We start from the raw sequence: 26101 nt of genomic DNA on the forward strand, positions 1-26101 counted from the left end.
AACACTGGACGACCGACTCAAAGTGTCGCGCCGACCCAATGCGCCGCGACTCCCAGTCTAGGCGCCGCGCAGGAACAACTCAGGTATTGGAAAACCCAGCCCACAGGAGAAGAGCAAAGCCCTCCGAAGCGGCCACAGGGCCGAGGCAACGACCTCAATCACAGAGGAGATCAGTTGCAGAGCGGCGGCAAGCAATTTTTTTCGACAATGATAGAACGAGCCCATATTATAATGATGCCAAAATTTTATTCCTTCCAACATTTATAATGCTTTATAACTTCATTTTTTCCCTTAGAATTCCCGAGAGCTTAAATTTAATTTAATTTTAATATTTTTAAAATTTAATAAAAGTTTGGAAATTTACAATGAATTGATTAATGTAAATTTTAATTTCCAAAATTGTATTTAATTTATCTCGGAAGAGTTTAAATTATTATAATTAAAAAAAATAGTAGTTACTTTTTTTTCTAAGATGACAAGTTGGGAGTGAGTGATGGTAAGGAGATATGAGGAGATTAAAAGAATTATAAGTTTCACAATTTCTTTCAATTTTTTTCATAAGTATATTGGTTTATTGATTTTTCTAGTTAATTCCTCCGGTAAATCACATCTTAGTGTTTCAAATCGATGCATTTCGAACCACTGAGTGTGGTTCATCATCAAGATTTAGATGAATGATCTGATCAAGGCATGTTAACATATACTATAGCGATGCAAAACAACTAGAGAAAAATGATTAATTAAAAAATGAATGTTAAAGAGAAAGTAATTTTTATTTTTTTTTCCTTAAGTAAAGGCTAAATCTATTAAAAGAAAGTCAAAATAATATTACAAGTTGTAGCTTCAGGAATAGGCATCTGAGAGCAAACAACACAACAAACCATCCCAAGATTGGGAGGACTATAAGCAAAAGTAAGAAGTCGAATCCTAGTAGGATCATTAGCACAAAAAGGAAAGCTAACCGAATCCACATAAGAGCTACAATCTGCCACTTTATCAGAAAAAGGGACCACATTCCAGTCTGCCGAGAGGAAATCTGAACTGTCAAGCCAAAAATCGCCTGAGCGCATCGAACCAGGACCATACATGAGAAAACAGGGAGAAGCCAAGATGCCAGGTAGCGTTACATTTCCATTCCCAGGTCCGGAGGCTCCTCAACCACTGGGCAGGCGTTGCCATACCAATCCTCTTCAGCTGTAGCCACGTCACCAGCATCATTGCCGCTAGGAGGACTCGACGAGGGACGAGTGTCGCTTGAACAGCCAGCCGCGGCCAACGATACCAAGTTGCCATGTGAGCTACCACCTGGTTGCTGAGAATCATCAGGGCTTTCGACCTTGTCATGCTGCTTGCCACGCTCATTCAGCTTGTCTGCAGCTGCCATATTCTGCTCATCCTCCTGGCTTTGCCCTTTGCCAAGATTATCCTGAGAGAGCTCGGCAAGAGGGTGGATAGTAACCAGAGGTGGTGCTTCTTCTTCAGAAAAAATAACCGAAACATGGGTGGAGATAATGGGCCTGTTAAGGTTGCTTTGGAACCGGAAGCGGGAGGACTGAAACACGCTATGTGAGAAAGGCCTGCAAGGAGGGGTGAGAGGAGGCACTTCTGACTGAGAAACATGAAAAGAGGAGGGAGCAGGATTTTGGTCAGCGGACTGAGCTCTCTGAGAGCGCCCTCGCCCCCCACGGCTTCCACCGATACGACTATGCTTTCTATGCCAAACCACGATGAGGCTGTAGAGGGAGGGCGAAGGAGCACATGAATCTCCGGTGGGGAATAGATAAAGGACCGGGTGGATTCCACAGAAAATCGAGAAATAGGCTTGAGACTGAAGAAAGGGGGGCATAGTTCCAGCGGCGAGAGCCACCAAGAGCGACACACAGGAATCACAAGCCAAATTGTAGCAGAGAAGAGCTATAGGTGTTGAGCAGAGGCGCGAGAGTGGGAAATAAATATAGGGAAGGAGAGCCGAAAGGACCATGATTGAAACAATGTTTACCTTGCGTTGGACTGAACAATTCTTTAATGCTAACTTCATGTGGGATTGGTCTCGCCTTAAGTGAGCCGAATCTAGCCAAGAGCGAGCCAATTGACACCAGTTGGAGGCATGGGTAATTGCGCGGTGCAGCAGATGGCAGTACCACGCCCCATCAGTCCTGAATATCTTCATTAAATCTCATTTAAGTCACCCACATCCGGGTAAGTAATAAAATATTAAAATTGAACTTTAAATTTAATAGAATATTATTAGATTATTATTGTTATTTTATTTTCAACTACAATCATATATAACACTGTGTTTTCACTAACGTATTAATAATCAATTTAATTTTATTAATAATAATAATAATATTAAAGAATAATATATAATTATTATTTTAATTCTTATTTTTACAATGTAAATTATTAAATGATTATTTAAAAAAACAATAAATAATAAATATAACAAAAAAAACGAACACAAAGATAGGGAAAACAAAATAAAGATTAGATAAATAAAATATAAGAGACAAATAAAATAAAAAATAACAATAACAATAACAAATAAATAAATAGAATATAATAGATTAAATTAGTGAAATAAATTAAAAATGAGAAAAAAATAAAAGTAAAAACAAAATTAAAGAATAAATAAATGAAATAAAACCCCATATATATGAAAATAATAATATTATTAATTACCAATATCTAAGTAATGGAAAATGTGAAGAAAAAAGAAAAGAAAAGAAAAAAGCAAGAGGGGAGAACAGAACTAAGAGAGAAAGGAGAAGGAGAAGGAACATATCTAAGAGAAGAAGAAAAAAGAAAAGAAAAGAAAAAAACAAGAGGGGAGAACAGTACTAAGAGAGAAAGGAGAAGGAGAAAGAACATATCTAAGAGAAGAGAGACGAGATCCAACAACTACTTATTTTCCACTTAGTTTATTAGACCTTTTTTCGATTTCAAAGGCCTCCCTAAACTTGTGGCTATGGCAATGCTCAATCCTTCATAAATTGTTTTGAAATTATATAGATTTAAATATGAGTAAAATTGGAAATAAATTAAATTTTACAATAAAATATTTATCTTTATTATACATTTAATAATCAATATATTTCCAAAAATAAAAATAAAAATTGAAAATAATTTTAAAGAAACTTATTAATATTATTAACTCAATGTTGCTCCTAGAAGTATAAAGATACACCAAATGAATAGAAGCTTTAGGAAGATACATATACAGTCCTCACTAAGTGCATATAACTAAGTGAATATAACTTGTATATACATGTTATGATCAAGTTACACCATCAAATATATGTGCAATTATACATTTAACTGCACAATTGCATTAAGAGTCACACAATCTATACATCAAAGATACCCATAGAACATTTTACACTGTAAAAAAAACAATGTACATAATATGGTCGGGGGAGAAGAGGCCTTTATCCTATGCTTTCCTTATATGTACATATATACTAATTATATATTAGTATATATTTAGTAATATGATATATCTACATAGAGTAGTGATCATTGCACAAATACATTTAGCAATACCAACAAATACATAACTACATACTAATGTGAAAACCATATATATATCTTCCCCAATCTCATATTCCTTCCATCTAGCGTTGCACTTTTAGAGCCAATCTAATAGGATTAGAAAACAAAGGCATGGATTGAAGTACGGGCGAGTTGTAATAAATACTCCTTGACCTAAACGATTCTCAATTTCCGGATGTCGGGGTATGGGTAAAGATTCCGAGAATTTAACCCAAACCCTAGCCAGAATTCCTACTACTCTTAAACCCTAAACCCTGAAGTCATTAACCTTTCACAATTTCATTTGTATTTGCTGTCGTGTTCTTGCTTCACATTCTAATGCGGTTCTAAGATTTGGAGTTGCTGATAAATGCTCTGACCTGCGATCATTGTCAAAGATAAGGAGTAAGAATTGCACATATATATGTTTGCTCATCTACACTATGACGTGTTAATGTTGCGCCTTAGGTTGAAGTCACTGGATATTTTTGTTTTGGTTTGGCCCAAGTTGGGTCCAACCAACTTTTTTTCCCACATAGATTTTTGATAGTGTAACTATGTTCCTTGTCAGCTCTGGTTTTGTGCAGTGTTAGTTGCCTCGTCTCTGTCACGTTTCATTAAAAGTTTTTTGCCTCATTCTCTGTGGCTTCACCAGTCCCATCTCACTATTATATTATTTGTAACTCTTTTAACCCTGCAACAATTTAGGTGCTCAAAGATTTCAGAAGCAGGAAACTTAGATGATGATTTTTAGCTTGTAAAGAAGACTGGTTGCAATTCAGAGAGAGTATCAAGATGTTGGTCTTATTTGAAACTCCTGCTGGGTTTGCACTATTCAAAGTACTTGATGAAGGAAAGCTCGATAAAGTGGAGGTATGTCCTTATTGGTAGTTTTATTTCCCAGTTCATGGTCTATAATGTTGTGAATATGCCATGGATACGATGACGAAGACAGCTAGAAATTCAGCTGTTGCAGATTCGTTTTTAATGCTTATATACCGTTGTTTGAATTAATTGAGGGCATTTAAAACGTGGAGTTTTTGATTTCACAAGTCCTACTGGCTTTTGTCTTATCTTTTCTATTTTGAGGAATACGATCCATATTAGCTGCGTAATTTAATTGCCTTTTTTGGATGATCCAGGACTTGTGGAAGGAATTTCAGACGTCGGATTCTGCTAGGAAGGTTAGTTTCTTTTACTGTTTAAGGTTTTAGATTTTTTCTGATTTGCTCGTGTTTATTCTTGCTACTGATTAAGATTTCAAATACAGTTGTATAAGATAAGATGAGAACAGAACAGATAATCTTATGAATGACCAACAAAATACAAGAGAAAGGTCAATGGGACTAGAAGGAACAATCAGTGATATCAATCTGTAGGGGTGCCCTAATGTACCCCTGAAAGCATGAAGCAAATTTAACGTGAGCTAAATATCACATTCAAGAGGGTGAAACAAGAGAGAGTACAAGAGTATATCCTGAATTCTGTAAGATTGAATGATAATGAAATTGGTGAGGAGCAGGTGTCTGCAGTGGAGTCAAGCACAGAAAGGGATCTGATGCACTGTTTAATGATGTCATCTGGAGAATGTCTTGGCCTGGAGGACTTGGCTGGATGATCTTGGGAAGCACCTGTGAAACAGTAACAGACCTTTTTCTAACAGTTGAGCCAAGGAAGGGAATCCTGTGAAGTGAATCTGGCTAGGCTGTTGATCTGAGCTGTGCAGAGGAGTGTGAATTAAGGCGACCTGTTTACAAGGGTTGATGGTGTTTATTGTTTACACAGGTTTATATACTCCCGTGAGAAAACATTTCCTTGGGATTATGCCATGGAATGAAGGTAAGAGTATAGGATACGAGGAGTCAAAACCTGTGACCAACTGCTAGTGAAAGATAGATCGTAGAAGTAAATACAAGAAAGAAGAGGAGGCCACAGAAAACAAATCCAAAAAATCAAGGGTTGTCATTGAATTTGAGACCTCAGGCTCACACAGAATGTTAGGTGGTTGATCCCCATCTGCCTTGCTAGTGGATTCTCACCTATACATTTGGGCCGTAGAGCAAAATTTAATTTTCTTAACTGAGGTTGTAGGGATAATGTGCGTGCAAAATTTTTATGTTTCTCTAGATACGATGGTATACCATCCAATGTTCTCTGCTCACAGCCTAACCCTATTGGCTTGGAATGGTACAAGCCATAAATGGTGTCCCAAAAGGATACAAGAGCCCCATGTATGACAAAGCCAAAACCATGGAACATGATAGGAAAAGAGCCAAAACCCACTGTGCTCTGAAACAATTTGAAAATGATCGGATCAACTATGGGCTATACATTATATCTGATGGTTGGGAAAATGTTAAAAGAAGGCAATTGATAAATATATTCTTGGTGTGTCTGCCAGTGGTGTGGTCTTTCTTTCAACCAATGATCGTTATAAGACTAGTATTAGGAGTACATAACCCTTAATTAAAACGATTCAAGATATTGGGCTGTACAATTTTGTTCAAGTAATCATTGATAATCCTGCTAATTGTAAGGCAGCAAGAGCAATCATTGAGGATATGTACCCTGACATATTTTGGTCATGGTTTTTTGGTTCACACATTGAACCTCTTGATGCATGATATTATTAATACGAAGAGACCATGATTACAAATGGTTTGGTGCATTCTACAAGGGAGAGAAGAAAATGATAATTTATTACCAATAGTAGCATGGCCCACCACTTTTTCTGCAATCACTCTAAGTTGGAGTTACTTAAGCTTGCAAAGGCTAGATTTGCTAGCTATTGCCTGACATTTAGGCACCTTTTGAAGGTAAGAGAGGCATTGGCTAGTACGGTCTCATGTGATTCATGGTAGGGTTTGAAAGACAAGGTTGTATCTGCATCTGATAGACATGAATATTAGCAGGTGAATGACATTGTTCTTGATGACCATTTTTGGGCACTAGTTAGGTATGTTCTACAATTCAGCAAGCTCATTTACACTATGATTTAGTTTGTAGATATATATATTAGTCGATGATATGGGGAGGTGTATGAGTAAATGGACATCATTCTTGGTTGAATCAAAGACATTGTTGAGCCAAAAGATGTGATTACATATGGTCATATTCATAAACATGTGGCCTAAAGGTGTAATGTGGTCCAATCTATGCCATCATATGTGTCCTTACACCAAAATATTATTCTCTAACTTGATTGGCCTAACTACCACCTAGGGGTCGGGTTAGGAGAGAACCACATAGAGATCTAGAGTTATAGGATGGGCATTGGGCATATGTTTGCATTAGAAAAGTTGGTCATTGATGAAGATGAGTGTGCTCAAGTACAAAGAGAATTGAGCAAGTATATTGGTGAACATAAAGTCTTTGCTAGCTTACATGCAACTAAAGATTGAGATAAGTTGAATCCTATCTAATAGTGGAACATGTATGGCTCCTCTATTATACATCTTACATAAATTGGTGGTGAGGTTGCTTTCATTGGTTGTTAACACTTCTTCTGTAGAGAAGTGTTGGAGCACGTGCAACTTCATGTATAGTGTGAAGAGAAACAATTTGAATGTACATGGGGCAAAAAACTTGGTTTATGTGCACTACAACTTGAGGTTGTCCCATTATTATGAGGTGAGGAACAATGATAGAACATATGTGACTTGGGACAACAATCTAGAGGAGGCAAAGTGGAGAATGGAGCCATAGTTTTAGAGTGCTTGGAGGTTGAACTCTTGGGTGATCATGATGTTGATGATATTCATGCAGGAGAGATGCTAACGCTCTCCACCAACACATATCTAGATGAAAGAGCTTTGCCTTATAACTTCATGATGTCTAGTGTTGGATGAGGGCCATGTAGCCATTGGTCGTGTTCCATGAACACTTCCACCTACTCCTACTCGTCTTGTTCATAAATCATGAGAAAAGAAACTAGAAGCTTTTGGTGGCAAGAGGAAAGCTTAGTAGATACTAGATCTATTTGTCTTTTTCCTATTTAGAAGTAGTCACTCAAACTTGTTCTTTGTCTTTATTATGGTCTGTCTTGTAGACATTGTATGAGAGTTTAAGTTTGAACTTACCTTTGAAATGTTGATTATGTGTTACAACTTGTTGGTAATGAATATGATGCTTGTATCATTTCTTGGTTAATGTTATCTATTATGGTTTGTTTATGGCAAAAGTTATATGTTGAACCTTGAAGGTTGATATTGTGTTTGATGATTGATCATTTGATGACAATGTCATAAGTTATAATTGCTAGATGATTGGTGTTATATTGGTATTAAATGGTTGATGCTTTTTTATAAATAGTAACTCAGAGGAATTGGCAATTGGGCCAGTCTCGTACTCGCGTGACACAAGGTCAATTTTGGCTGCTACCACTATACCTTTGGGGGCCTACGACCTGTCCTCCTCTCTGTAGATTGGGTCACGACTAGGTGATTGAACCTTAGATCTCTTAGTTTGCACGATTTCACATCACTTCAATTACCAATTGAGCTGCCCCCCTGGGAATAATTGGCTAATGCTTTAATGAGTAGCAAAAACAAACATTTACACACATGAGAACAATAATATTCACAAAATATCACATTGTGCTCGATTTATTGTTGAATATCCTTGAAATTTTGCTAGGTGCTTGAATGAACAATCTGAAACTACTTTTCTTTTCACCAAGACACATAATTTCTCAACAATAGAAGCAACAAAATTAAACATAGAGATAAAGACAATTACATAAGAGACAATAATTTTCTAGGGAACCCAACTAGGAAAACCCTATTCTACTTGTTGTAGATTTTTTTTGGCAGAAAATAAAGCAATTGATCACTTTACAAGGCAAATTGTTTCCATAGAAAACATAGTTGTTCTCTCTATTAGTACTTAGCTGAAAACCTCGCTGTAAGAACTCAACCTAGCTCCTCTATTTGCTTTCGTAGCCTCTACTCTTATCTCGTTGGAAATCTCCTATTTCTTAGAGCTGAGCAAGCCCCTATTATTTAGGAATTTCTCCTAATTCCTGATGCACTTCCACAAGGAAATTCTCTGCCTCAAGGCTACTTATAGGTTGCTCCTAAATACATTGTTCCATAACAAGCTCCCCTTAGACACAACCTGGTGGTATCTCTCACAAACTCGTGAGCTATTGTCTTGTCTCACAACCTTGCGCATACAAAACAATTGATTGAATTCTGTGCCTCAGTCCTTCTTTTATGCAATTCGATCATGCTAAATTTGGCAAGTGTATTTTTATAACTCAGACTTGTGATTAATTTGTTAACTAAGTCAAACTGACTCTTATAACTCGTCTTGCACCAATTAGAAACTAAAGCTCACTAACTCGTCCTTTTCCAAAAATAAACTCGCACTTGGAGACAAACAAAATTGAGCCTCCAACTCAAGCGCATGAGTTAACTACTCCATGACTCATCTTATTTCCTAGGAACTCGTGCATGTTAAAAGGAAGACTGCATGTGATCTTTCTTGACTAAGGCACAAGTCAAGAAGAAGACCTTTTTAGCTACATTTTTCAACATTTATAGTAATAATACACATCCTCACTTACACCAATACAACATGAGGCCTCGTAATATATCAGAGAGGTGCCTACAATATTTCTAATATGGCTAATTTGTTCAACCACCTCCATAGTAATCTCCACAATATCTCCACATATCTCAGTTGATTTTATGTGTTCTCCATCCTTAACTTCATTCTCCTCATCTTTGATCATACATAGACATCTAGAATAAGTCTACTTTCATTATTAATAATTTCACCATATCATAAGTATGAATTATTCCTTCTTACTCTTTATGAATACTTGTGATTCAATCTGGATGTCTTAAGTTGTCTTCATCTTTAGTTTTCTGCACTTGCATCATCGTTAGTCTTCTTTATCTTCAGTTGTCTTCTTGTGCTGCAACATTTTGAATCTTGAGTCAATCATATGAACTACAATATTTTCAAATCAAGGATTTCTTTAGCTTTCCTGGACCTTCCCATGGGTTTTCTATGGATTACGCTTTAACCATTACATCATACCCAGGGTTTTCGTAACTTACCCTGAAAGTGGTTCGACTTACCATGAACCATTCATTATATCAAGTGGTTTCGACTCAGCACAAACCTCCGTCTCTCATTACAAAGTGGTTTTTAGTTTACGACGAACTAATACAAAAAATACTCATGCTACATTTGACTCAAGAAATGACTTGAAAACTCTTACCTTAATGAAAACTAACCTTTGGGGGAGCAATTGACTCATGAACTTTGTATGGGAGATATCATTGTACATTTGAAGACTTGACCTTGTAAATTATTTTCAACATAAAACTGATTTTCTGCCATCCATTCACTCAAAGAAATGACTTGGTGACTCTTTCTTTAATGACAACTAACCTTTGGGGGACGAATTGACTCGTGAACTTTGTATGGGGAATTTTGTTGTACATTTGAAGAATTGACCACGTAAAATATTTTCAACATAAAATTGACTTTCTACCATCCATTCACATATCCAATCACATTGTACTTGTATATGTTCTAACACTTATGACAATCGTGATTTTTAAGACCACAAACACTATGGGGATGTAGGTTCCAACATTTATCTCATACATGTTCTTTTCTTCCACAATTATTGCAAAGTTGTTCATGCTCCTGCATTTGATTTGTTGTATTTCTACTTGTAGATGGCTCATCTATTGTCAATGTTTCTCCTTTCACAAATTTGTTAGCAACATTGCTTGTTTGACCTTCATAACATAGGCCTTCATTCTTTGGTCTTACACAAATTGTATAGGCTTTTGAATACCTTGACCTCTTTTATCTAAACCATTTCCATCATAACCCATTTTATTTAAAAGTTTGGCACCAATTCCTTTTGTGCGCTTCTCAAAGTAGCCAAGTTCATCATCTTCAACTTTATCAGGATTCAAGACCATTGTTTAGAACCTTAGAACAAGAGAGAGACATTTTTACATCAACGTTGTTATCATCAATCACAGTGTTACTTGGGAGCGGGAGCGGGAGTGAGAGAGACCATTTTCAGAAGCTCCCGGTTTGGGAGTGAATCCAGGAGCGATTTTTAAAATATATATATATATATATATATATATATATATTTATATTTTTTAATTTTTGATACATATATGTCAACAAAAACATGTAGAATGATGAATTAGATATAAAAAACATAAAAAAACATAGATTGATCATTGAACCATATCACATCAATCATCTAGATTCTAGAAATTATAATCTTCATCAACCATGTCCACAAGTTAGTAAAATACATATTACAACTGCAACATAATGAGTCTCGTGAATCATGATTCATCAAATTCAATCTTAAAGTTTCAACTTCAAGCTTTCAAAATCGAAAATTCAATATATAACATTTATCATCATTGATCACCAAAGTTGTACTTGCAAGCTAAGTTTAACGATTAACCATTACAAGAAGTAATATCTTAGATATTTCTAAGTCCTAACTACTAACTGTTAACATGAAATGAAATGTTATAAAATGAAACATGAATAATGAAATGAAATGGAACAACTTTAGTCTTTCACAAAGCATCATATTCATAATTCACAATCATTACCAATGAGTTATGATTGCCAACTTCAAACTTCAAATTTTCATTGTCACAGTCATATATTGTTTACAAAAAATATCATTATTATATGAAAGAGTCAAGAGTCAAGAGTCAAGAGTCAAGGACTCAAGACTCAACAATTATGAAAACTAATAGAAACTAGAAAAGATAAGTAAACTGTAAATCTACATTTGGCCCTTGCCACGAGAGTCTCCAGGGGTATAAGCAGGTCGTGGTGGTCTTCTAGGAGTCTCCTGCACAGACCGACGACTAGAACTAGAAGGCACATGCCCTCCACGTGAGGGTGTAGATGGAGGTGGCGACAACAAAGAAACAAGACTCGGACCTCGAGCACTGCTATTGAATGGTGGAGGTGGAGGTGGCATGGCTGCTGCAGCTGCAACTGCTTCATCTTCATCCCTTATAAGTTCCTCTTCCAGTTCTTCAAGATGCACTATACCATCCTCCAAATTGTCATCCTCTGGGTGATTGTCCCAAATTCTATATGTGGGATCCTCATAAGCCCGATCACAGTAATGACTCAACAACCTCAAGTTGTAGTGCACATAAACCAAGCTTTCTGCTCGGTTTTCATTGAGTCTGTTTCTTTTTACATTGTGTATGAAGCTGTAGGTGCTCCAACACCTCTTTGCAGAAGAAGTATTCACAACTTGTGATAGAACTTCTTTTGCCAATTTTGGCAAAAGTCCATGGCCGCCATATGTTTCCCACCATGTGAGAGCATCAAATCTATCTCTGTCTTCCATTGCATGGAAGGTACCAAACAAACCAGTGCCACTGAAGTATTTGCCTATTTCAAGGCGCACAGCTGCACATTCCTCCCTGTCAGGTATCAACTTTTCCAATGCTTGCAAATATCCACTAGTTACCTCTGCATCTAAATGGGGTTTGTTCCTAATCCCATCCCCTGGTGCAGGTTGGCCCAACCAAGATGTAGAGTAGTATTTTGGTGTAAGGATACACGCCAAGCAATGTAGTGGAAGATTAAGTTTATTCCACCGTACACACACAAAATCGTGAATCATTTTGTACAAGTCGGGATCTCTGTTATGAACAATATATTTTATTTGCCCCAACATGGTATCCATCTGCTCATACACCTCGCCATTCACTAGTTTGTCCGTATCTGCAAACCGAATCATGTGATAAATGGGTTTGGTGAAATCCAACACTTGCCTCACACTTGTCCAAAACTGACCATCAAGAGCGGCCTCCTCCACCAGTTCAAAACCTTGCCTGTCAGCTGCATTTGTAGCCCTTTCCTTTAATACCTGCCAATGTGGACTTGATACCATGCTAGCCAATGACTCTCTTACCTTCAAAAGGTGCCTGAAGGTGAGGTAATAGCTACCAAATCTGGTCTTCGCAATCTTCAACAACTCCAATCTCGAGTGATTGCGGAAAAGGCCATGTGTATTGCTATGATTTGTAATAAATTTTATCATTTGTTTTCCTTTCTTGTACAAATCACCAATCCATTGGTATTGTGCATTTTTGTTCTTGACAACATCATGCATCAGAAGGTTCAATGTGTGAACCAAACATCCAGACCAAAATATGTTTGGGGTATATATCCTCAATAATTGCTCCCGCTGCCTTACAATTAGGAGCATTATCAGTGATGACTTGGATGACATTGTATGGCCCAATACGCTCAATTGTTTCAAGTAATGCTTTTGCAATGTTGATGCTGGTCCTGAACCTGTCTGAGTAATCATGTGCAGTTAGAAAGATGGCACCACTGACAGACACAACAAGAACACTTATCAATGGCTTGCCTTTTACATTTGTCCATCCATCAGATACAATGGACACCCCATGGTCAGTCCAAGAACTTGTCATTCTATTCAAAGAAGGTGATATTTTTGCTTTTTCATGATCAAGTCCAATGGTTCTTGCCTTGTCATACCCAGGGCTCTTGTATCCTTTAGGGGCATCATTTATGGTAGAAATCATTTCGTGCCAATAAGGTGAGCGAAGAACATTGAATGGTATCCCACATGCATAGAGAAACCTGTAAACCTTTGAATCCACATCATTCCTACACCCCTCATCAAGGAAATCTGATATGGTTCTACGCCTTAAACCTGATGACCCTGTGCTTCCATATCCACTGCCTTGGGAGGATGCTGAAGGAGTTCTTTGTGCTTGTGATTGTGAGCTTGGTTCAAAGAAACCCCTTGATTTTTTTGATTTGTATTGGGCTTCCTCCTCTTCCCTTATGTATTTGGCTCTATCCGTTGCTGACACTGCTGGACAAGTTTTGATTCCTATTTGTTTGTCTCCATCCCATGGCCTTTTCCCGCAGAGGTGTTTTCTGGCACGGGTGTATGAACTTGTGTAATCATTGTTGCAATGGGGGCAATGAAATTTAGTGGTTCCACCCCCTCTCCTTGTTTCAGCCCTGTTAACATATTTCCACAATGGGGTTTGGTCTTGTTTAGTTTTTTGAGAGTCATGTTCACCCTCCTCCAGCTCCTCCTCACCGGGGTTTTCATCAATTCGACTTTCTCCAGCTTCTTCATCCCCCTCTTCATTTTGGCCTCTCCGTTTCCTACTCTCCAGCACCATAATAACCATAAAAGGGACCAAGAAGAGGAAAATGCCAAGAAATATAGCCAGGTCCATGGTGTTTGATATTTGTAGGCTTTTGAATCTGCAAATTAATTTAATTTAAATTCATGATTTTTAAACTAAATAAAATTAATAAACTAAATAAACTAGATTAAACTAACTAAATTAAACTAACTAAACTAACTAAATAACTAAGTTACTTACCTCTTTGTAGGCTTGCTCCTTGCTCCTTGGCGCTTGCTCCTCGCTCTCCTCACTCCTTTGCTCTTGCTCTCCAGCTCTAACTCAACTCATTCAAGTGATAATGAAATATTTTTAGCCCCATTGGGCTTTTAAAACATTTTTTTTTTGTTATCTTCCGTCGGATCGCTCTCGGCGCCGCTCGATTCGCTCCCGGAGCGAAAATTTATAGTTCGGGAGCGATCGCTCCCGGGCTGTAATTTTCGCTCCGGGAGCGACGCTCCCGACAACGCTTCCTAAATTGGCAGGGAGCGATTTTTTTTTTTTCGGGAGCGCGCTCCCGACCCGCTCCCGCCCGGAGCGCGGATTGGGAGCGGGTTCGGGGGGGGGGGGGGCGCTCCCCCGCAACATAGATCAATCAAATGATAAGTGTCAGTAGAATTATCAGTCTTTTGAATGAGGTCACTAGTATCACAATTGCATCACACACTACTTTCTCTTGATTTAACTGTTTCGCTTCATTTTCAAGTGGTAACGTCACATTTTCTTTTGGTAATAATTCTTATTATTATACTAAAAAAAATGTTTTCTAATGCTTTAATTCTTATTCTTTTCATGGATGTTATGAAAAGGCTTTAAAAAAAGAATATTTAAGTTATGATACCAATTGTTGGTATTATGAACAATAGAAACAAACATTTACACACATGAGAACAATAATATTCACAAAATATCACATTGTATTAAATTTACAATAATAATACATGCACCTCCACTTACACCAATACAACATGAGGCCTTGTAATATATCATTGAGGTGCCTATAACAATATTTCCAATATGGCTAATTTGTTCAACCATCTCCATAACAATTTCCACAATATCTCCATAAATATCTCCACAAATCTTTCAGCTGATTTTATGTGATCTCCATCCCTAACTTCATTTTCCTCGTTTTTGAATAAGTCTACTTTCATTATTAATAATTTGATCATATCATAAGCATGATTTATTCTTTCACATTAATCCAATATTTCAATCTATGTTTTCATGTTCTTTGTAGCTAATTTGGCATTTTGCATGTCTTTTTCTAATATATATGCATTAAAATATGCATTATATAAAAGACACTCTTGGTATACTTAGCTCTTGGAAGCTTTTTGAAAATTGTGCTCCTTGCTCCTGCTCTCACTCCCTACTCCCACTACTTGCTCCCAAAAACCTTGGGCACATGCATGCACCTTACTCACCCACTTGACTATTGACCTGTTGATAGTGCTAGAACCCGTCAACATACAGGGGATTTCCCTGATATAAAGTCCCAATTAGATCTCGTTTTGTTTGGTATAGGAGTCCCATTCGGAAATATGGCCCGACTGCCATTTACTTAAAAATTTTCTTGGCTTGAGCAATTAGCATAAGAGAGTAGCGCGCATGTGCTTTTGAATGAGCAAGAGAGTATGCCTTGTGAAATGTTCAATTGTAAATGTATCAAGGTTCTTTCACTACAAGGAACAAAAGTGAGTCTCTAAAAGAAAATTAATAATACTAATCTAGTAAAGACACACACACATAACATGGAAGAATTGTTAGTCATCAAGCAAAATAGTTCACATATATGTAACGATTGCTATAATAGTCATAACACATTTTCAACATGTTAAGCACTAAATCCACTGAAATAGTTCAATTTATTTAGTACATATGGATGCCAACATAAACCGTAAACATTTGAAGAATAGTCTCGAAACATCCATGATCTATGCATGAAAATGTGCTGGCCAAATGGATTAAAGTATTAAGCAAAAGTTCCAAGATACATAAGTACAATGAAGACCGCTAGCTCTAATAATGGAGTGTTAGAGCCACTACTTGCTCTCTAATGCCTTGTGGGAGAAGCCAAGGTGAAAAGTCTCTTGCTTGAGTAATGAGGCTTCTTTTATAACTAGAGGCGTGGCTTTTCATATCCCCATGACTCTTGAGTTTCTCATATGATTTCAACTCCTAATGACCTTTACACTTCTATACAACTCTTGGACTTCTAGATGACCTTTGAACTTCTTTATGACTTTTGGAATTACATGTCTTTTGGACTTCTCCATGTGGCTCTTTTGTCCATATATGACTCTTAGACTTCCACATCTTTGTATTTACAATAATTACACAATTACATCATGGGGTGACAACATGACAAGTCACTAATATTGGTGACTTGGACCCATAGTGACTAATGACATGGACTTTCTTGAGAGGTGACAATGTTGCCACTTGTGTCTCAATCTTATGTGCAACTTTCATGTTGTTGCCTTTACCCTCCAAAGGGTCTCATATCATATGGAGTCTTTATGGATTGCTTTGATCATTAGGATTCCAATGTTCTTCATCTTGTCACTTCATGTGTTCTTTGTTCTTGAATGCTTCCTTAAGCTACTCCCTTTGACAAATCTCTTCATGCATCCTCGCCATGCTGTTCTAGAACACCTGCAACTAAGATCACTCATGGCAAGCAAACATCAACCCAAAATCTCCTATTCTAACATGTTTCATGCAAACTTTTTTATCATGGTTCATCAGTGCACTCGGGAAGAAAAGAGGAAACTTCTGGGTGCAGGGCGCACTGTCAAGGGACAAGGGTTGAGTGTTGAGGCTTGAGGATGCGTTGTGCACTCTATTAGGAAGGGAAAGCTTGATGGAAGGCACAGGGCGCAGTGTGAAGGAGACCTAATGATGCTTGTTGATGCGCCATGTGCTCAACTGGGAAAGCCTAAGCATAAGTCACAAGAGGGGGTAGGGTGCAGTGTGAAGGCTCAAGAGGACTTGATGTTCATTGTTGATGTGCCATGCGCTCAGCTGAGGGCACATGTTGCACTGTCAAGGCAATGTTGCATGGAGTGGGAACATTTTTTGGAATTGAGGACGCAAAAGCATCATTTCCCAAAAAATTAGGAAGCGAATCGTCTACTATATATAATATTATATTTTTTTACATTTATATTCAAATAAAACATCCAAAATACCAAATTAGTCGTAGAAGACATGAAAACATGCACATGTTTACATAAATCAAGATAGATATGGCATCCATGATTCCATTGTACATTAATGATTAATTATTTGAGCATCAACCATCTAGATTCTAGCAATTACAAACATACATCAAATTTTTAAGCATATCATAAAACATAAAACATTTAGAAGATAATATCATCAAACATTCAAGTAACTTATCTAACAAGTGAGCAACTGTCAACATGAGTCATCTCCAAAATTCAAATAATAATGTTTACAAAATAGGCCACTTGGCCACCACCAAGACTCAAGTACACACTGAACTAGGAAGAGTAAGACAAGAAAGTTCAAATTCACAACAAGACTACAAGTCTAATCTATGACAAAAGTAGTAAACTATGAATATATCTACTAATCTCTCCTCCTTCCACCACGAACAGTACGTGAGCCTCCACGTGGTGGCAATGAAGAAGATGGTGAAGATGGTGGCTCTGGAAGTTGTGGCAGTGGAATTGATGAAGATGAAGCCCTTACTGTTGGTGTTGAAGCATGGAACCTGAGAACCAAGGGACCGGATGGGGGTGGCATCTCAACTCGATCATCATCATCCTGGATAAGAGCATCCTCCAATTGCTCTAATCGCAACACTCCATCCTCCAAATTGGGCTCCTTTGGATTTTTGTCCCAAACCTTAAGGTCTTTATTAGTCTTTGCATCATCACAGTAATGGGACAACAATTGCAGGTTGTAGTGAACATCCCCCAAGACTCAAGTACACACTGAACTAGGAAGAGTAAGACATGAAAGTTCAAATTCACAACAAGACTACAAGTCTAATATATGACAAAAGTAGTAAACTATGAATATATCTACTAATCTCTCCTCCTTCCACCACGTACAATATGTGAGCCTCCACATGGTGGCAATGAAGAAGATGGTGAAGATGGTGGCTCTGGAAGTTGTGGCAGTGGAATTGATGAAGATGAAGCCCCTGCCGTTGGTGTTGAAGCATGGAACCTGAGAACCAAGGGACTGGATGGGGGTGGCATCTCAACTCGATCATCATCATCCTGGATAAGAACATCCTCCAATTGCTCTAATCGCAACACTCCATCCTCCAAATCAGGCTCATTTGGATATGTGTCCCAAACCTTAAGGTCTTTATTAGTCTTTGCATCATCACAATAATGGGACAACAATCGCAGGTTGTAGTGAACATAAACCAAGCTCTCTGCCTGGTCTAAATTTAACCTGTTCCTTTTAACATTGTGGATGAAAGAATAAGAGCTCCAACAACTCTCTGCAGAAGAAGTGTTTACCACTTGTGATAGCACCCACAATGCCAAAGTTTGTAGAAGTGGAGTAACACCTCATGCATGTTCCACCACTCAAGTAGCACCCCATGCATGTTCCACTACTCAAGGGAAGATAAATTCTCTTGATCTCTAATTGCATGCATGTTACCAAATGGACGAGTGCTAAGCGTGTAGTTGCTCAAATGTTTCCGTAGCATGGCAGATTCCTCATCAGGGACTAATTCATCCAATGCCTTCATATAACCAGATAGAACCTCTAGATCTAGGTGTGGTTTTCTCTTGCTCCACCCCCCAGGTGTTGGTGTTGAAAGCCATGATGGATGATAGTATTTAGGTGTCAGAACATATGCTAAAGCATGCAATGGAATGTTTAGCATATCCCATCGTTTTTCCACCTCTGCACGAATATAATTGTACAAGGTGATATCTCTAGGCTTAACAATGTCTTTAATCTGCCCCAACATGCTATCCATTTGCTCATACACCTCCCCAATTATTGGCCGATTTAAATATGCAAACTTGATCTTGTAATAAATTGGTTTGGTGAATTGAAAAACATATTTAATCTATGACCAGAAGTATTCGTCAAGAATAGTGTCCTTGGCTACATTAGCACCATCTTTATCAATGTTAATGTCATCCCATGATTCAGAGGTCACCATCTTAGTTAAAGCTGTTGAAGTTTCGAAATTTACTTAGTTAGAAACCCTACATGCAGTTTATCTGATTTATTCCTACCTACTTGTTATTTTTCTTAACAAGTTATTTACAATGTAAATATTGAAAATAAATACTAGTGCATGCTCAACATATTACAGATCAACAACTAAAAGAAACAAAAACAAACACACCATATGACACCATTGTTTTTGGACTAATGTCCCCGAAAAAACCCAGTGTGGGAAAATCGGTGCAACTATTTGAGGGTTTTCTTATTAAGCAATATCAGAGTACAATCTGGGTGCCGAAACTGGCCTACCCAATAGAGAATTTCCTTGGCATTAATACCTCTTAGTTTCTGACAAATCTCCTGGCTGAAAACCTAGATAATCCTTCCGGTAGCTACTCAGCACCAATCTGCCCCAGAAACCCCAGCGTCAGCCTCTCTTTGGACTGCGTTAGCCCCTCTTTGCCTCACGCTGGCCTTGCGTCACCCCGGATGGGTCTACGTTAGCCCTGGGAGGCCCTGCATTGGCCCTTTGGCCCTTTGCGTCAGTCATGCTGGCCTCTTTGAGGCTTTGTGCTGCTCCTGACTGCCTCTTTGTGAGCCCTGGCTGGCTCTGCGTCACTGTCCTTGGCTACTGCGCTGCTCTCTCGACACTATCTTTGCCTCTCTGTACTCAAATGTCCCTCAGCTGCATCTCCCGATCACTAATTCTATCTCTCTTAGCAAACCCCGCTCTAGAGAATAGAAACACTGATCACTCTGGTGTATTCTCCAAGTGATCCTCAAGCCTCCTCTTATACTTTTCTTGTTGACATATCAACAGTCGAGATTAAGTCCCTAATCAATGGCTAAGATTAGATCTGGCTTGATCCATGTCTTTTGGACCATTCTAACACAGATTCATATTAATACACATTAATATATTATTTTCCCTAAGTTTAGACTTAGGGACTCCATTAAAAATATTAATTATTTTAATATCTTCTGATCTGTTTAGAATCTGCCCAAACCCTTTTTAGGTATTGGAGATATGCCCCAACCTCTCTACCAAATTTCGTGTCTAGAGCACATCCGATGTTACCCCAAATCAACACTCCCTCTTAGCGAGGACTGTGCTCTAACAATACTCCTCACCGAGTATTACTCTGATCATCCGACATTGGTACCTGTGCCGATGCTAGGCCTTCTTGCCCAACATTCTCTGCACTGCTGCATCTTGTACTGCTGCCCATGGTTTTGCCACTGCCACTGCTGCATCTGTACGACAACTCCCTCTGCATCCGTGCTGCTGTTGGTCCTTTCTCCCAGCACTACATCTGCACTACACCTCCTCTCATTATGCTGCATCGTGCTCCCCACTGCTGCGCTGCAACTCAGTTACTAAGAAGTAAGTAATTGATCTCCCAATCTGACCTCCTTGTTGGGCTAAAGAGACCCACAGATGCTGAAGCTCCCTTTGTTGTTGACAATTGCTCCCTCTTTGACCTATGCGCTGCTGCAACAACTCCTTGCATCTCGCATCGTTGCACACCTCTTTGTGCCAACCTGCACTGGTGCAACACTCCTGTGCCGCTCACACTGTTACAACCTGCTAGCCTCACGTTGTCTTGGGACTGCTGCACTGTAGCTCTGTGTGCCGCTCCATCCGCATCCGTCTCTACCCACATCAGCTAGTCCTGTTGCTCCTCGACGGGGCTCCCCTAGCAAGGTCTAATCCAAGAGGCTGGGTACCTCGACGATCCTGCTCCTCATCGCTTGTAGTCCGCCTGACTACAACTTGATGTCTCCCCACTTCCGCTCAAGTGGTGCTTGTGCACTCATGGCACAATCATCATCTGTCAAAACTTCCTTCTCTGCCCTTGCTGGCGCTGCCTTAGTCTCGGGAGACTCTCCCTTACTGTTCTTCCTTGGATACTGGGTCGCATAATGACCCAACTCCCCACAGTGGAAGCACTTGATCTTGGAGAGATCTTTCTTCTTTGTTGGAAATCAGATGCACAGTAAACAATAAAAAATATAGACACAACATTTAAAAAAACATGCACAGGGACACATCTTTTAACGTGGTTCACCCAACCAATCTGGGCTACGTCCACCAAACTAAGGCATCAACAATTCTCATTAATCAAACAGGAGATTACATCAATTAAACTCTCACTCTCTCTCACCCAGCTATCCGTATGACCACCTATTTTATAGCAGGGAGAATCTAACTGCCTCTCACATCAAATTTATGATGCATTAATTTTCTCCCAACAACCTGGAGCTAATCCAGCAACAGATATCTATTGTTGTCACACACTGGGATTCTTTCCTATTTTGTCTAAAACAGAAAAGTCTCAACAATCTCCACCTTGACAACAATTAGCCTGATGCCCTGTTATTATTATTTTATCTTTTCTGCAAGCCAAGAGAAGCCAAACACCAGCGTAGCTTCTCTAACAAAACTGGTTTCGTGAACATGTCTGCACAATTCTCCTTTGTATGCACCTTTTCAAGAGAGACTCCCCTTTCAGTGATAACCTGTCTTACAAAATGGTACTTGATCGGTATATGCTTTGATTTACTATGATAGGCCGGATTCTTAGCCAAATGTATTGCACTTTGACTGTCACAAAATAACTTGATGCTGTCCTGCAACCTACCAAATTCACCAAACAAACCTTTCAACCAAATCGCTTCTTTGCAAGCATGAGAAGCAGCAATGTATTCTGCTTCAGTAGTGGACAAAGCAACAATGTTCTGTAGCTTTGACATCCAACTTATAGTTCCACCTGCAAGAGTAAAGACATATCCTGAAGTTGACCTTCTCTTATCCAAATCACCTGCAAAATCGGAATCAACATATCCGCAAACAAATTCACTACTCTTATTGTAAGTGATACAATAACTACTTGTGCCTCTCAAATACCGAAGCACCCATTTCACTGCTGACCAGTGTTCTTTACCCGGATTTGCCATGTACCTGCTGACAACCCCAACTGCATGTAAAATATCTGGTTGCGTACACACCATCGCATACATCAAACATCCTACTACATTGGCATATGGAATTCGAGACATATAATCCTTTTCTTCATCTGTATTAGGACATAAACTGGAAGAAAGCTTAAAATGGGAAGCTAAAGGGACTAAAACAGGCTTCACATTTATTCATACCAAACCTCAAAAGTATTTTCTCAATATACTTTTGTTGTGATAGCCATAGCTTACCATTGCTCCTGTCTCTGAAAATCTCCATGCCCAAAATCTGTCTTGCTGCTCCTAGATCTTTCATATCAAATGTCCTTGCCATCTGAGCCTTCAACCTGTTGATTTCTTCTATGCTTTTGCTTGCTAAAAGCATATCGTCAACATACAATACCAAGATAATGAATATGCCATTATTCAACTGTTTAAAATAAACACAATGATCATATTCACTTCTAACATATTTCTGACTCAACATGAAAGAATCAAACTTCTTATACCACTGCCGAGGCGACTGCTTCAGGCCATATAATGACTTCTTGAGCCTGCAGACAAATTTCTCATTGCGATGGTGAACAAACCCTTCCGGTCGTTCCATATATATTTCCTCATCTAAGTCACCATGTAGAAATGCAGTCTTAACATCTAACTGCTGCAACTCTAAATCAAGCAAAGCCACTAATGCTAACACAATTCTAATTGAAACAATTTTAACCACTGGTGAAAATATCTCATGAAAGTTTATGCCAGCTTTTTGAGAAAACCCTTTTGCAACCAGTCGCGCTTTGTACCTGTCTTCCTTATCATTCACACCCCGTTTCAGCTTGAAAACCCATTTACACCCCACAGTTTTCCTGCCTTTCGGAAGCTCAACCAGATCCCATGTACCATTCTTACTTAAGGCCATCATTTCGTCCTTCATGGCTGCTTTCCACTTGTCACTATTTGAACCTTCTACAGCGTCCTGATAACACAAAGGTTCATCATCATTAGCGGTCAAAGCAACTGAAGTAACATGATCATCATACCTTCTCGGAGGGCGTTTGATCCTTGTAGACCTCCTTAAGAATGTTTCTGGTGCTTCCACAATTGGCTGTCTATCATCTGTAGGAACTTCTTCATGATCGCCATCTGAGACCTGTTCATGACTTCCATCTGAACCCTGTTCATAATCTGATTCTGAAACCTGTTCATGACTAGAATCTGAACTATGGTCGTTATGACTATCATTAGAAATGCTGTCAAACTGAATGTGCTGGAAATCAAATACATCATCCTGTTTCAATCTACTATCTACATCTAACTGTACAAGAGAGGATTCATTAAACTTTACATCTCTGTTGATGATGATTTTGCGGGTAGTAGGATCCCACAATCTATAGCCCTTTGTTCCATCACCATACCCAACAAAGACATACCTTTTCGATTTCGGATCTAATTTAGTTAGCTGATGTTTAGGCACTAGAGCATATGCATCACAACCAAACACTCTGAGTTTAGAATAGTCACAAGGGTGTCCTTTCCATACCTCTTGCGGAATCTTGCAGCCTATCACCGTTGATGGAGATCGGTTTATCACATAACAAGCTGTTGCCACCGCTTCCGTCCACAACTCCTTCTGCAACCCGGCGTTACTCAGCATACACCTTGCTCTCTCTAGAAGAGTCCTGTTCATGCGTTCAACAACTCCATTTGCTGAGGAGTATAAACCGTGGTCTTATGTCTCTCGATCCCTGCATCCTTGCAATAGCTGTCAAACTCCTTGGAAGTAAACTCACCACCATTGTCAGTTCTTAAACATTTTATAGTTCTACCAGTGCTGTTTTCTACCAATGCTCTAAACTGCTTGAAAACTGTAAAAACATCAAACTTCTTTTTCAACATGTAGACCCATACTTTCCGAGAAAAGTCATCAATAAACGATACAAAATATGACGAGCCACCATATTACGCTGTAGGGGCTGGACCCCAAACATCTGAATGGATATAATCAAGTATTCCTTTACTAGTATGTTTGCCTGTTTTAAACTTTTTCTTACTTTGTTTACCAAACAGACAATGTTTACAGAAATCTAACTTTCCAGATCTTAGATTAGGAAGTAACTTGCGGTCAGCCAAAATTTTCAACCCTCGTTCGCTCATATGGCCCAACCTTTGATGCCATAGGCGAATGGAACTACTGTCCTGTTCAGACACTGACACATGATCTGACCCAGTTCTACCTTCTAATTGAAAAAGATTTCCTACCTTCTTAGCCTTCATCACTAGTAAAATACCTTTATAGATTTTCATAACTCCACCTTGAATTACAGTTTTATATCCATTCGTATCCAGTGCTCCTAATGAAATTAGATTTTTTCTTAGATCTGGTACATGTCTCACATCAGTTAACAATTTGGTTGTGCCATCAAACATTTGCAGTTGTATACTTCCTATCCCCACAATATTAGATGTGACATCATTACCCATGTACACGACTCCATCATTCACTAATCTATATGTCTTAAACCAGTCTCTATGTATACACATGTGATTTGATGCACAGGAATCTAGCAACCAATGTTGATCATGATTTGACATATTAACAGACAATACCTCATTACTCATACCTGAACCAGATACTGAACCTGTATCTGTGGTGTTGGCTTCCTTCTTTTCTGTCGAAGAGCCTTCTTTAGCAGTCTGCTTTCGCTTCCAGCAATCCTTTTTCAGATGTCCAGCCTTGCCACAATGCCAGCACTTCACCTTTGCCTTCTTTCCTTTGGACTTTGAACGAGAGTCGCTATGCTTTCCCCCGGAGTGTCTCTCTCTTGAGCGACCTCTGGCCATCATTACCTCTGATGTAGAGGTGTCTGCATTCGACCTCTTCCTCGTCTCCTCAGACAACAAGGCTCCAACAACATCGTCAAACTCAAGAATGTCTGCTGTACTAAAGCTTATGGAAGTAACAAAGTGATCCCAGGATTCGGGCAATGAACACAATAGAGTTATTGCCTTATCCTCTGAATCAAATTTCACATCTAGACTGTCTAATTGCACCAGTGAGGTATTAAAAACATTCAAGTGATCAGTAATCGAGGTACCTTCTTTCATCCGCAAACCATAAAGCTGCCGTTTCAGGAGAATCCGATTTGTCAAGGATTTCGTCATATACAGCTTCTCCAACTTCGTCCACAAACCAGCTGCAGTCTTCTCTGACACGATGTTAAATAAAACATCATCAGCCAAACACAACCGAATTCCGCTCAAGGCTCGTCCATCCAATTCATTCCACTCATCATCTGTCACGGGGGAAGGCAGTTTGGACCTGCCCAACAATGCCTTTGCCACGCCCTGCTGTAACAGCAGATCATGCATTTTTACCTTCCAGATCTCGAAATTATTTTTCCCATTAAACTTCTCGATTTTGAACCGGGCACTTTGAGTTTTCGCCATTTGTATCAATCACAAAACAATAATCTCCAAAAATCCACTTTAAATACCAGCAATAAAAAAAAACTGGCTATGCCTTTCTGCCGTAGCCTTTAAAAAAAAACTGCCCTTTGTACTTCACAAAAAAAAACTTTCTGCAATATGCACTGATATGCCTGTGCTAAAAAAAAACACAATAATATCATTGTCGGTTCTGCGCATTACACACCTTTGACGGTTGATAAAAAACGATTTAAACACAAAATCAGATCCCCGCACCACGCTGTACACCAAAAAACTGGAATACGCACTACAACCACGCAGAGTTATAATTCATCGCCACACAAGTGTTATACTTCATCGCCACGGTGGTTTCAAATATATATCAACGCAGTTTTTCAATACAGAAATCCACACTATTTTTAAAACATATATAACGCAGTTTTTCAAGACAGAAATCCACGCTGTTTTTAAAACATATATAACGCAGTTTTACAAAATATAACTACGCTGGTTTTTAAAATATATATATCCACACAAACCCACGCTGTGTATATAAACATAACCACGCCGTTTTAATAAAATTCCATCTCCATCACCACGCCGTTTTCACATATATATGTCCACGCAGTTTTATTATAATTCATTGCTATGCAAGTTTCAAATATATATATTCATGCAGTTTTTTAAATGCTCAAATCCATGCCGTCCAGGTAGAGATCTCTGCACGATTTGAAGACCAACGCACCACAAAATTTATACAAATGATACATACCAGCAACCTTACGCAGGTATTATGACGCACCATTCATCAGCAA

At 38.7% G+C, this 26101-nt stretch overlaps 1 protein-coding gene across 1 annotated transcript in view; it reads left to right on the forward strand.

Annotated features, from left to right (window-relative positions):
* Window positions 1-3630: 3630 nt before the first annotated feature.
* The window catches only part of LOC149236108 (putative nucleolar protein 5-2), a 45366-nt gene continuing 22895 nt past the window's right edge, over window positions 3631-26101 (forward strand). The window contains exons 1-3 of the mRNA XM_089372316.1: window positions 3631-3936; window positions 4240-4404; window positions 4674-4715. Coding sequence (XP_089228442.1) covers window positions 4327-4404; window positions 4674-4715 — 120 coding nt within the window. The 5' untranslated portion in view covers window positions 3631-3936; window positions 4240-4326. The remainder of the gene's footprint in view (window positions 3937-4239; window positions 4405-4673; window positions 4716-26101) is intronic.

Source organism: Pinus tabuliformis, chromosome 8, assembly GCF_031772625.1.
Source record: "Pinus tabuliformis cultivar Carrire ecotype Pingquan chromosome 8, CPIR1, whole genome shotgun sequence".
Lineage (NCBI taxonomy): Eukaryota > Viridiplantae > Streptophyta > Pinopsida > Pinales > Pinaceae > Pinus > Pinus tabuliformis.